Source organism: Scaptodrosophila lebanonensis, unplaced genomic scaffold (assembly GCF_003285725.1).
Source record: "Scaptodrosophila lebanonensis strain 11010-0011.00,11010-0021.00 unplaced genomic scaffold, SlebRS2 tig00001412-arrow-pilon, whole genome shotgun sequence".
In the NCBI taxonomy this organism is placed as follows: domain Eukaryota; kingdom Metazoa; phylum Arthropoda; class Insecta; order Diptera; family Drosophilidae; genus Scaptodrosophila; species Scaptodrosophila lebanonensis.
This window is the reverse complement of record NW_022060739.1, coordinates 10,692,918-10,706,444: the sequence shown is the minus strand read 5'-3', so window position 1 is coordinate 10,706,444 and position 13,527 is coordinate 10,692,918. Positions and strand designations below refer to the sequence as shown.

Below are 13,527 nucleotides of genomic sequence, written 5' to 3'. Positions count from 1 at the left end.
AGTGATTTGATTATTTCCGCGTGAATTTCGACAGACAGTTGCTTTCCACATTTGCGGCGGTTGGGGCGTCTTCTATTCAGCAAAGTTTTGCGGGAAAAACGAAATGCATAAAACTTTTGGCGCGCTGCGTGTTTTTTGTGAACCATTTTTGAAGTGCATTTTGGCCAACAAGCGCTTTTCGCTGCCAAGAAAAGAAGCATTTCAGACCGCTTTCGCGTACGGCTGATGTGTGTTGACAAAATATACAAAAACTCCAAAGACTGCTAAACAACAAAACGAGGTTTCAAAGCTTACACATTTCTGCATGGATATGAAGAATATTTTTGTATATTTACTATCAATCTTATAATAATATATTTATATCATATTCGCTATCAGACAAGACAGAAAGTACGAGCAGAGGATGCAGATTTTCTTAACTCTTTTATACTTTCTTTAAATCGCCATCAAATCATTTTGTTCAACAGGCAGGATCAAAGGGGAACGTAGTATTTGAACTAAATATTGAAGCTCTTTAAATAAACAACTAAGCTCATATATTCAAGCTATTCGCCCGTGGAATCAACTACCTCAATATTTTTAGTAAACTAGTAGTGCACCGCAATTTAGGCAAAAATTAAATGTGATCTTCAAAATAAGCAACCAACAACATAAAATGTCTTCAACATAAAACAGTGTTTTAGAGTTAACTTTACTTTTATGAATAAGGTTAAGTAGGTTAATCAAACCGTCTTAAATTTGTTTAATCAAAATTGTATGTTTCTTGTGACTAAGAATATTTTTTTTGTCGAACTTTGAAATAATAATAAATAATAAAAACTTTCCGAGATATAAACGCTTTCGCACCATTTTCAAACTCTCTCCAACTGGCTCTATAAATTATAGTCGTACTCTTAAATGTGTGCATAAAATAATAGATATATAATATAATATATAATAGATTAGAAACTATCCATATTTAATAGTTTAATTAGCCATTTTCATTCGTTCATTAATTTCACTCCTTTTGGAAAATGTTAGAAACACTCTGATTCTAAGAAAGTAATTAATTTGATCACAAGTGCAGAAATACTTAAGCAAATCGATCGACATTAAAGTTGTATAACTGTAAAAAATGTTATAGTAGCACTGCCTTCAGATGTTGCAGCCAAAAAGGGACTTTAAGTGGAATACATAGAGTTCCATTAGACTCGATTCCAATCTTTCATTTTCATTTCACACTGGCCTCGAAATGGTATTTTTCCTTAATATTAACGATAATTAAACGATTAAATTTCAATGCTATAGCTTTTATTCTAAATAAAGTCTTTTTTAAAGTCAATAATTTATTTAGTATAGAATTTATATATTTTTGGAAGGTTATGTTTTTATTTCTATCTAATTTAATTTCATTTTTGGAAGCCATGGTTGACGGATTATGATCGCATCAAATCGAAGAAAGCCTTTAAATGTTCTTCAGAAGATACATAATATATCGTATATTATTTTGTTTGATATGTGAGCTTAGTTGAATATTAATAATAACGATAACTAAATGATTAACGATAATTAAACGATTATATTTCAAATCCATAGCTGTCATTCTAAATACTAAACAAATGTTCTTTATGAATTCAATGCATGTATTTTTTAAAGTCAATGATTTATTTAGCCTCTAAAATGGATATATTTTTGGAAGGCAGAACATAGCCTTATCCTTGTCTATTTAATTTCATTTTTGGAAGCCATGATAGACGGATTATGATCGCATTTCAGCATCGAATTGAAGAAAGCCTTTAAATATTCTTCAGAAGATATATATACTTATATCGTATATTATTTTGTTCTAAAGATTATTCGATCGGTTAAAGAAAAAAACGTGTTTCCTGAATTCAATGCATGTATTTTTTAAAGTCAATGATTTATTTAGCTTATAAAATGGATATTTTTTGAATTCTATTTAATTTAGTTTCCTTTTTGGAAGCCATGATTGACGGATTATGCTCGCATTTGAACATCGAATCGAAAAAAGCTTTTAAATATTCTTCAGACGATATATATAATATATCGTATATTATTTTGTATGCTATAGCTTTTATTCTAAAATATTATTCGATCGGTTAAAGAAAAAAGTGTGTTTCCTGAACTAAATGCATGTATTTTTAAAGTCAATGATTTATTTAGCTTATAAAATTTATAGTTTTTGAATTCTATTTAATTTAATTTCCTTTTTGGAAGACGGATTATGCTCGCATTTGAGCATCGAATTCAAGAAAGAAAGCCTTTAAATATTCTTCAGACGATATATATAATATATCGTATATTATTTTGTATGCTATAGCTTTTATTCGAAATTTTAAAGTCAATGATTTATTTAGCTTATAAAATGTATATTTTTTGAATTCTATTTAATTTAATTTCCTTTTTGGAAGACGGATTATGCTCGCATTTGAGCATCGAATCGAAAAAAGCCTTTAAATATTCTTCAGACGATATATATAATATATCGTATATTATTTTGTGTGATGTGTGAGCTTAGTTGAATAGTGAAAGGGAAATATATATTATTTTTTTAATCTTTATATTTAAATATTTAAAGCACAACTAGGTATGTTTCTGATGCCCTTAAATTTGAAAGAAAACTGCAAAGGTATCCAGAAATCGCTTCACTCACTGCCACACACAGCACTTATCACACGTCGGCGCAGGTTTATCAGTTCTATTCTCAGAAGAGGAGGGAGATGAAGATGAAAAAAAAAAGACTGCCGCCATACACTCGACATTATCTCCAATCTCTGTGTTGGCACATCAGCCACACATCACTCACACACACACACACACACACACACACACACACACACACACACACACACACACACACACACACACACACACACACACACACACACACACACACACACACACACACACACACACACACACACACACACACACACACACACACACACACACACACACACACACACACACACACACACACACGCAAACACACACACAGAGTGGGGGCGCAGATCAGCGGCAGCTCAAGAGTTGTCACTAATAGGTGTGTAGGTGTGTAGGTGTGTGTGTGTGTGTGTGTGTGTTTGTAGTCGTACTATGTATGTAAGTCTGTCTGGCAAATTGTGCGCGCGTTCCCAGTTAGATGAACATTTTACTTTTCATTTTCCATTTTTTTTATGCAAGTGAGCAGCCGCTGACAGCCACTGGAAGCTGGAGAAGCTGAGGCTGAGGCTGAGGCTGAAGCTGTCGCTCTTTTGAGGCTGCGACTGCGACCTGTGAAGCTCTGATGCTGTGCTGGCCTGTCGCTGCGGCAGCGTAGATTAGAGTGCACAGATTTTTTGAGATTTTGAGATTGCAAAAGATACAATAATATACGTATCTGTAGAAGAAGAACTTTAGTCGGCTTGATAAGAGATTTTCAGTCTTGATGCGGACGGCGAGTGTGAAAGTTAAATGTGCGCCGGGCTGGAAAATTTTCACAACTCACACATATACATATTGTACATATTGCCAGCTATATATAGTATATAGTATATAGTATATATATATTTATACATATATGTGTGTGCATGCGAAAATGTAAAGCGAAACCTTGAAACCTGCTGGCAATTGTTCAAAGTGGCCAATAAACGGAAAATTATAAATAAAATGTAACTAAAGAAAAGTGCGAAAAGTGTGTATAAAAGTGTGCAACCACGAAGGCTTAAGTATTTGAAGTGCTGCTGCTGCTGCTGCTGCTGCTGCTGCTGCTGATGATGATCACAAATTTCAATTGAATTTAATCAAAATCATAAGAAAAACTGACACACACAAAGCCACACAAAAAGGCAATACACACAACATTTAATTTCAAGTGGCTTGCAGCGTTTGATTTGCATCTGTGTGTGTGTGTGTGTTTGTATATATATATAGATATTCATATATATATGTATGCATGTGTGTCCCAGTGTCGTCTGACCGAGAAACTTAAACTAAGGCAACGCTTTCAGCCATCGCCAGCATTGTTGTTCGGCACTGCATTTCATTGAAACGAACTTCAAATTGTTGTCGCACAATTCTATGCAAATATAAACACATTAGTGTGCCAGTGTTGGTGTCTGTGTGTGTGTGTGTAAGTGTGTGAGTGCAACTGTATCTGCATCCTGCAACTCTGCCACTTGCCGTGCCTCGAGTCTTCGCAAAATGGGCAAAATGGTCAGCGAGGAGACGGTCACGGAGGCCGCTCGCAGTGAGAAAATCGAATTGTCGCGCTTCGGCGAATACTGTCAGCGTCATGGCATAAATCCCAATCTCATTATGCTCAAGATAACGCTGTTTGTCATGTACGGAGGTAAGTCCGATATACTATACACGTATGTACGTATGTATTTCTGTCTGCAATCGTATTATAAATCAATTACAAACGCTGTAACGTTCGATAAAATCTGACGAGTTGTCGTTAACATGGTCGTTTGCTTGCCTACAAGATAGGGTTGCGATATCACGCATACGCACTGTTGCCAGTCAATGTGAATGTTCATTTGGCAGCATGTGAGATAGCTCGAAATAACCACGAGTTCCCTTTCAATGTATGTAGAACGGGCGCTTGATTACAGATATTTCTTATAAAACAATAAACTCAATCAATAAATAAGCCATCATTTGAAAAGAAAAACATGTAAATAGTCGAAAATAAAATAAACTGAAACTTACTGGGAAATATATTATAATAATAAATAAACATTTCTAGTAATGATAAATAAACATGAAGTAATAAATAATTTGAATAAAAATTAATATAATAATAACATAATTGTTTGAAGCCACGTAACGTATCACAATTTGATTCTGTTTTCAAATTTGAAAAGGACAAATAAATAAACAGACAGCAATAATATATAGATAGATAAATAAACATAACTTCCATACAAGTATAGAAACGAATTCAATTAACGATGAATGAAATGGAATTCCCAATGAATCGCTTTAAAATATTGTCATGAAAGAAAACTAAATAAATAAATGAACAGAAATTGTCGAATCAGTAAACCAAAAATAAATGAAATTAAATGATTTCACAATTTTATGCTTTATTGTTTAGAATTATTGTTTTTCGGTTTATTTCCTTTTGGAATCGTATTTCTAACAATTCGATTAGTATGTGAAGCAGGCTCGACATTTTAGTTTCTTTAAATCACAATTTTTTGATTTTTAATGCATTTTTTATATTTGAAGGGCAGTTTATATTTTTTTAAAATTCAAAGCATTTACATACGCGTCCTATCAGTCATAAAAGATGGCATTTCTATTATCAAAGTGTTGAAGTTTGTTAGATGTTTGATTCAATTTCAATTTATTCATATTTCTTCAAAACATTACGAATTAACGCGTGAGGTAAATTAAATTAAAATTAAAATGAAGATATCCAATTTTAAGAGTACAGGCAGCTTAGCCTTTTCTACTTAATTAAACAACATGGAGAAATCAAATTGGTTAACAAAAATAGACAGTGTGAAGCTGGAAAAATTAAACAAAACCCCCATAAAGCTTAATAACTTAAAAGATGTTTGATTCATTTACAAAATTAAACAATAATAATAACAGTTGTTGGATATTAAATTCTTGCTTGGTCATTTGACAATAAATAGTACCTATAAATTAAAATAAAAAAAACAAATAAAAGTTACATTTTATAAAGAAAGATAAACAACAAGAAAATACAGACAAAGCGTGATAAATTCATTCTTTCTTACATTTCCTAGAGAAAGATATTTGTTTGCTTTTTTTTACATTAAACTCTTAAGTAAAGGTTCTAGGTTTGGTATGCAAATATAAATAAAAACGATTCAGATAAGCACATGCGACTGTATCTATTAATTATTATCGCATTGAGTGGCAGCTGAAGTGTAAGAGAGAAAACAACAAGTCCACGAAATGCATAAACAATGAAACAAACAAAAAAATCGTATTAAAAATGTCGCATTTACTAAATTTCATTAAATATTCAAGAAATTGAATTACGTCCAGCTGCCATACTCCCGGCCCCGCATTGCCCCAAAGACCTGTCGCGGGCTTATCAAGCAAAATAAAAAACGCATTAATACTCATTTTTGCGACAATTCGACTTTAATGACATGCATAAAACAACGCGCTGCTGGCCAATCAGAGGCCGGCGAGCAAATCTTTTTGTCATTGACCGCCAGCCGAGTGCCGAGCCATGAAATGGCGCACGGTCGTTGGACAGCCAAAGATACAGATACAGACATGGTCCAATCAAGTCCAAACCTTTCTCAACCTCTAAGCTCATGGGCTAGATTTATTTACAAAAGACACACACACACACAATCGCAGAGGCTCTCTCCTATGCGACGTCGTCTTAATTGCCACATGCTGGGAAAATCGTTACTTATAGTATGTGTTTATGTGGCTGTGTGTAACTAAATTTATACAAATGTGTTACATATTTTGTGCCTAATTGATAACTTCCGACCAGAATTGATGAGAGTTAATGCGCGGGTGGTGTGATAATGAATTCAGAGATTCACTGTCAGCCTTAAGTGTGCAATTGAATGCGTGTGTGTGTGTCTCTGTGTCTCTATGTGTGTGTGTGTGTCTCTGATTTACAAAGACAAGCAAAATAGAGCTTTAATACGAGCAGATGAAACGTTTTGCATATTTTGCGACGCAATCTGCTGTGTTGAATAACGAAAGCCCAAGCCTAAGTAGATGTGTTTATCTTTAAGCTAAGCAGAGTAATTAGGTGGCGACAGCACGTTTCATAAACGATAATAAATACTATATGTACTATGTACATATAGCCAAGATTTCTTTATTTAACAATGAGTTTTTCCACATATTAAATAATTTATAATTTCTAGACAGCAAGCCTTGCTGTTTCAATTGAATAATGCTCATTAAAAATTTCGAGAAATTAGTTCATTTAAATGTTTAATTTAGGGATGTAAAAAACATCGATGTATCGAGCATCGACGATGTTTTTAACACGATGCATCGATGTTTTCTTCTTTGCGGTACATCGTCCATCGATGTTTGTCCAAACATCAAACATTTTCATTGTTTTTTTAAGCAGTCATTATTTTGGTGAGCTTTATCGGAGAAGGTATATTTGTATTGTAATTTTTTTTAATGATTTCATTAAAATGTGTATTTTGTTATATACATTTTAGGTTGTTAAAGACTTAATCCTAATCTCGATTCCTATAGCCTCGTTTAATATTCTTAAAATGCGTAACAGTAGCGTAGGATTGATTTGCTTTTAAAACTGTATATTATAATTTATTTGTAAGTTAGCCATACAAGTTCGTCAAGAATCAGGATTACGATTACTTTATTGGTTAACAACATTAATTAAAATACTATAAGAGCCGGTTTTGATATATAAACATTTTTCATTTAAAACAATTCGGTTGATTTTCTTCCTAATATGAGCTTCTTTTTCTATGGAAAATTATTCATTCAAAACATGCATCGCTTTTTTATAAAGAGAACATCGATGTTTTTCCTTTAATTTACAGCCATAGCAGAAATACAAATTTATTAAAACTGTTTCGTTAACTAATTTAATTAATTGAATTGGTTTAGAACAAGCTTATTATTATCGTTGACTTTTTCTTAAATAAATATTAAGTAAAATTTTAAATATATTTTGAAAAAGCCTGTAAAGGCAGTAGAAATCAAATCAGACGCTTTTGCAAATTCTTTGTTGAGTTTAAATCTAAAGCAATATAAAACTAAAGCAATTATATTTATATACGCTTTTTGAACTAAACGCATGTTTTATGTCAACATTCAGCTTATTTGTTATTTGTTTTAAAACATGTAGTTATTAAGCTTAAGAAAATACCTTCGCCACATCAGACATCAAAGAGTAGGTTAGAGTTTTTATTCCACATTTTATTAAATTCGTTATTTGCAAAGCAAAATATTTTCATTTTTGTTGGTTGCAATGTAATAAAAATATTGAGCAACAAAATCTATATTCCTTATTGTGGCTTTGAAGTTTGTTACACATACGCCATGCTGGCCTCGTTAGGAAGCAAATATTTTCTACAAATGCTCATGTCTTGCCAAATAAATCAACCAAATACCCAATCGTACATATGTGTATGCGTATCAGGTATTAAAATTCTCAATAATTTTGCAGAAACGTTGGGGAAAATGCCTTACTGCCCAATAATATGGAGAGCCTCGTAAAGTGCTTCGTATTCTCGCAAATAAGGCGAATGTGCACAGACATATTCGTATGCAATATTTATTCCTTGCTTTTATTTTTATGACTGGCTATCAATTCATGAAATATTCAGTGGTCTAAAGTGTCTGCCTGCCTGTTGGCTGGCTTGCCTCACATTTGTCACTGCTCTGCGTATCAATTTGTGATTTATGTGCATATGCAAATGTATCTATTAGATACTATATGGCTATTCCAACTACGAGTATGTGTGTGTGTGCGTGTGTTTTTGGGATACAATATTCCATTAAAAAATATGCATATATTCAAATTTGCTGGCAACATTTTTCGTTATTATTATTATTGTTATTGTTACTATTCGTATTTGTAGTTGAGTTTCATTTTGTGTGTGTGTGGCCATAAATTGGCGCATTAAAAATCGCGTTTACTCATTAAAAGGTAAACAGAGTCAGCAAATAAAGTGGAATTGTTTGTGCACATTAATGGTTACAGCACAACACTGATGCGGGCGACAGCTTCATGTACAGGCACCAAGATCCAGCGAGCCGGCATTAATTACAAATGACAACGGGACGGCACCACAATGGCCGCCGAGCCAAGCAACCCTGACATGCTTGCATTTCCGTTTCCGACGCTCGCAGCCAACCAACCAACCAACCCGCCAGCCAGCCAACAATTAATTGTTATTGCATTGAATCAGCAACATGCGAAAGCATACATGTTTACGTATAATGAACAGTAGAGTTTCAATTTGGCAGCCGAAGGGAAACTCAACTTCAAACCTCGATGGTTCTAGGTCATTTTTCAAAGTTGAAGCTAACATTTACAAAAGCAAAGTTTGAAGACTGCAAGTTGTTTCATTTTTTAATATCTATGTGATCGGACAGATGAATAGAGGGGCGGAATAAAGGAACTGAATAATTTGTAAACAGATTAATAAAGAGTGAGTAACAAATTTGTCACCCGATTTCCTCAAATGGATGATGAAAATGCATGCATGATAATGAATGAAAAATTGAGTAGAAATTACGGCGAGAGCTCGTTTATCGAAATGTGCCAAATGACGATGCAGTAGAGAATAATGAATAATAATGAAAATAATTGACGTACTATTGAAACTGGCCATAATACGTTTCCAGATTTTCTTTCAGAAGCAGGTGCCAAGTAACTCTCTTAGATGAACTAATTTGTCGATCCATACTGTTGATTGACCGTTTTCAACTTATTTGTTTAATGTTCATCTTTAATTACCTAATAATCTATTTACAATTAATAACTATGAGCTCGTACTGTTTGAGAATCGGACTTCATGTTCAGCAAGAAATGAAAACTTGTATGTACATATTCTTTTATATGTAAGATGGGAGATTGGGAGATCAGCTTCATCATAAGTATTAGTATGCAGTTATTTTTTGTTTCAGTCGGAAATCAAATCGGAAGTTAATGGTCGTTGGAAGGAATTAGTGAACCTATAACCGCTTGAGTACGTCGTTGGTCAACAGTCAACAGTGAATCGTTTAAGCAGAGAGATAAAGCGAGGGTTACAGGGTTTCTCTTCATTCAATTTATACACGATATCTTCAAAGATAACTCAAACTTTCTGATTAATAACAATACTTTTCGTTAGACGAATGTAGGCATATATGTCTGTAAGACGTCAGTATATAGTATATTTTATTATTGTTAATTATCTGTGAGTTGCTGCAAATGGCAAGGCTGTAAAAATGAAATCATCGGCATCATCGACCTTCCTCGCACATATGAGAAAATGTTAAATGGACCTTAACATAATTTCATTCGCACTCGACATGCACAAGCCTCATGTGGCTACATGGCAGGGTATATGCCAAAGGGGTGAAATGTGGGAGGGGGTGGGGGTAGGGGTAGGGAGATATAACATCAGCTCGGCGTGTTTGCTCGCTCGCTTTAAATTGGTCAAGGCTGTGGCAGCAGCAATTGCACAGCGCACAGGTTTTCACATTTTGGTTGCCCAATTGCCCATTATTTGCGCCATTTTGTTGCACATTCAACAGCAACAAGAACACGAGCTGAAACAGGAACTGAAATGGCTGTCTGTGTGCTTTAATATCCATAAATTATTAATAGACACGCGTGTATGCAGACTCGTGCTCAGCCTCAGCCTCAGCCTCGGCCTCGGCCTCAGCCTCGAACTCAGCTCTCACAACATGCGTGGCTTTTAAATAAAGCGCTTTAAGTCACATTTAAAACACTGCTCCATCCACTCTCCGCCCCATATACTATAGTTACTGGCTGTAAGCTTAAGCTTAAGCATCCTGTTCTGCATTTTATATTCTGCCGCTTTAAGCTTTAATTTTTCCAATTTTTTCCATTTCACAGCCACTTCATCGCTGCTGCCTTATCTGACAATACACATGCAATCGATTGGATTGACGGTGGAGGAAATTGCCATTATCTATTTGGCGCTGCCGTTTACAACCTTCTTAAGTCCCCCCATTACAGGTGAGTTAACATTAATGAACAGCAGGGCGTGAATAAAAATTGCAGCAGCTTATGAGCTGGCATCTTAATTAAGTGCTTGTCGCTTTCATGTAATTGCTTGTTTTGTTTAAATTCAATTCAATGTATTTCTCTGCTAAATATGAGGAATGCCTTAATTACTTGTCCAGGGTCGAGAAAGAAATTTCATGAATTTTAATAGAAATCATTTTTTTATGTAATATTAGTAATTTAATCAGACAAGTTTTTTTTGCATTGGCATGTCAAAAATACTTTAAATAAATTGTGTTTAATTTTAATTGATTGATACGTCAACAAACAGGGGTGGTAGGCGACGATTTACAGTGCACTTTAATTGCAGCTTGCCAGATAAGAAAGCCACAAAAATAATCTACAATAATGCCTCTGACACGTTGGGGGGATTTTATTTGTCACCCAGTCGTACTTAGATTTGACAAACTAAGAACAAATACTTATGAAATGTGAGTAGAAGGGATTTAGAAGACAGATTTAATCCCCATTATTAGATAATTACATTATTTAAGCAGATAAAACGAAAATCTACCAAACTGTTTTTTGTAACAATCGAACACAAAACGCTGTTATTGAAATTTCAATTTGTTTCTGTATTTTAAACTCCATATAATTTATTTTTTAGTGAACTTATTGAACTCTACTTTTTAAAGATTTTTATGAACTCTATTGAGTGTAAGGAATGAGTTTTTCGTTCCAATATGTTTCAATTTTAAAATTGGTCGCCATTTTCCTAAGCTTCTCTCTTTTGTTCTAAGTAAAACACGAGAGTATTGCTCTTTTATATAAATCTTTTCTATTAGAAAGCAAGCATCATTCCTAATTTGTCTTTCACTTTTGAGCCAAGCATTTAATAAACGCAAGGAAAATATTAAACGAATGATAAACCCATATTGGGGCTGAAATATGTGAATAGCGAAGGGCATAAAAGAAATCATTTTTAATTGTCATTTAAGCCGGCAGTGAATTAAATTATTTGCGCTCGCAAATGTGGCATAAAAAATGCATGCAGCGTGTGGCTTTTTTCCACAAGTGTGACATAAAAATAGTTAAAACTACAGAGGGAATATCAAAAAAGCTATCGTCGGCTACGTGGAACTGCAATGCCCTTCAAACATAAAGTGCTTTTATAAGAGCTGATATTTTTCAGGCTTGATTTTATTTTATTTGGCGAATGGAAAATCTTCAAAAGAGTAATTGTAATTGTTATTTATTGGAAGCTAGATTTTGTAGAGTCGCATTATTCCAAATGCTTAGCAAAAGCACCGATATACACCGATATCTTTGGGATTTGCAAACTTTTAAAACCAAACTTCCTTTTCATTTAAACTGTAGGATAGAAAAGCGACTCACACATTCAGTTAGTTTGCTGCAATGTCCTTTTATACCCATTGTGGTTGTTGTTTTTTGTTGTTGTTGTTACTGCTGCTGGTGTTGTGTTTTTATTTTTCGTCACCGCTGAGTGACAGCTGCCCAGCGAGCGCAACAAACAAACAGAGTGCCATACAAATAAAATAGATAAGCGAAAAAAATTGCACAGGCACAGGTGTGTGCAGCAGTGTTGAAAAAGAACAAAAAAAGAGGCAGAGGGACGAGCATTGTGCTGATAACAAAAGATAAAATGGCAGCGCACGGTTGACAGTTAAATAGGTGCCATGCGATAAATATTTTTGCTGAATTTATTGCGTATACGTCAAGTTGTGCAGGGGCATGGCAATAAAAAACCGGTTGAAAAACCAACTGCAGTCCATAAAAAGTGTCGCGTCAAATGTGGTGTTAAATGAGTATGTAATGTGAGTCATGCGATTGATAAATTGATGCACGGACTGAACGCTGCAATGGCAAAAAGGTTGTTGAAAGGCACAGCGTGTAATGAACAAATACCCTGTAAGCTGGCACTGTCAAACTGCTGAGCTGCAAAGTTATTTAATAAATAAAGTACAGATTATAAAAACGTACGCAGCTTACTTGAGAGGAACTATCAACTTTTTATAAATAAATGGCTTGAAGTCTTTAGATGATTTTCAGAAATGCTGATTGAACAAGTTAGTTGTAAACTTAAAAACATTACATTCTGTATTAAGAAAAGAGTTGAGAAGACTATTAATTGATTATAAAGAAATTTCTTGGAGTATTGAGATGATTTTTAGGTATGCTAAATAAACAAGATAATTATAGGGGAAGAAAAACTCACTTTATATAAAGAAAAGACTTGAGAAGACTCGAAGACTCCAAAAAGCTTTAAATGTTAGAAAACATTTTAAATATATTACGATTTTAGGAATAGATGATCTTTAGATATGCTAATTAAACAAGTTAATTGTATATATGGAGAACTTCAAAGCATTATACAAGTAGGGGAAGAAAAACTTTGTATAAATAAAAAACTTGAGAAGACTTGAAGACTGCTAAAAACTTTTAATGTTAGAAATCATTTTAAATATATTCCGATTTTAGGAATAGATGATCTTTAGATATGCTAATTAAACAAGTTAATTGTATATATGGAGAACATCAAAGCATTATACAAGTAGGGGAAGAAAAACTTTGTATAAAGAAAAAACTTGAGAAGACTTGAAGACTGCTAAAAACTTTAAATGTTGAAAAACAGAAGCTTTTTTTAAATAAATGGCGGCTTGGGCTTAAAAATGCTTGATTAACATTTTAATTCTATTTTGATTTTAGGAATAAATGTTCACAATTATTAAATGCCAATTAAAGAAGTGAAATCTGCTTCAATAAAATGTCCAGCTTGCGAAAATTTGTTTTCCAACCATGGTAGTGGGTGCATGAAGTATCTTGAAGCACGTTTTAGAGCTATTTTGTTG

General features: G+C 33.7%; 1 protein-coding gene across 3 annotated transcripts in view; it reads left to right on the top strand.

Moving 5' to 3' along the window:
* Positions 1-159: 159 nt before the first annotated feature.
* LOC115631057 overlaps positions 160-13,527 on the top strand; it is a 39,436-nt gene continuing 26,068 nt past the window's right edge. Inside the window, exons 1-3 of one of the 3 annotated variants that reach the window (XM_030527694.1) lie at positions 160-280; positions 3,586-4,330; positions 10,547-10,669. In XM_030527694.1, coding sequence (XP_030383554.1) covers positions 4,183-4,330; positions 10,547-10,669 — 271 coding nt within the window. In that variant the 5' untranslated portion in view covers positions 160-280; positions 3,586-4,182. Of the gene's footprint in view, positions 281-3,439; positions 4,331-10,546; positions 10,670-13,527 lie in introns of those variants that run through there. The other 2 variants (XM_030527693.1, XM_030527695.1) reach the window with 2 other exon arrangements.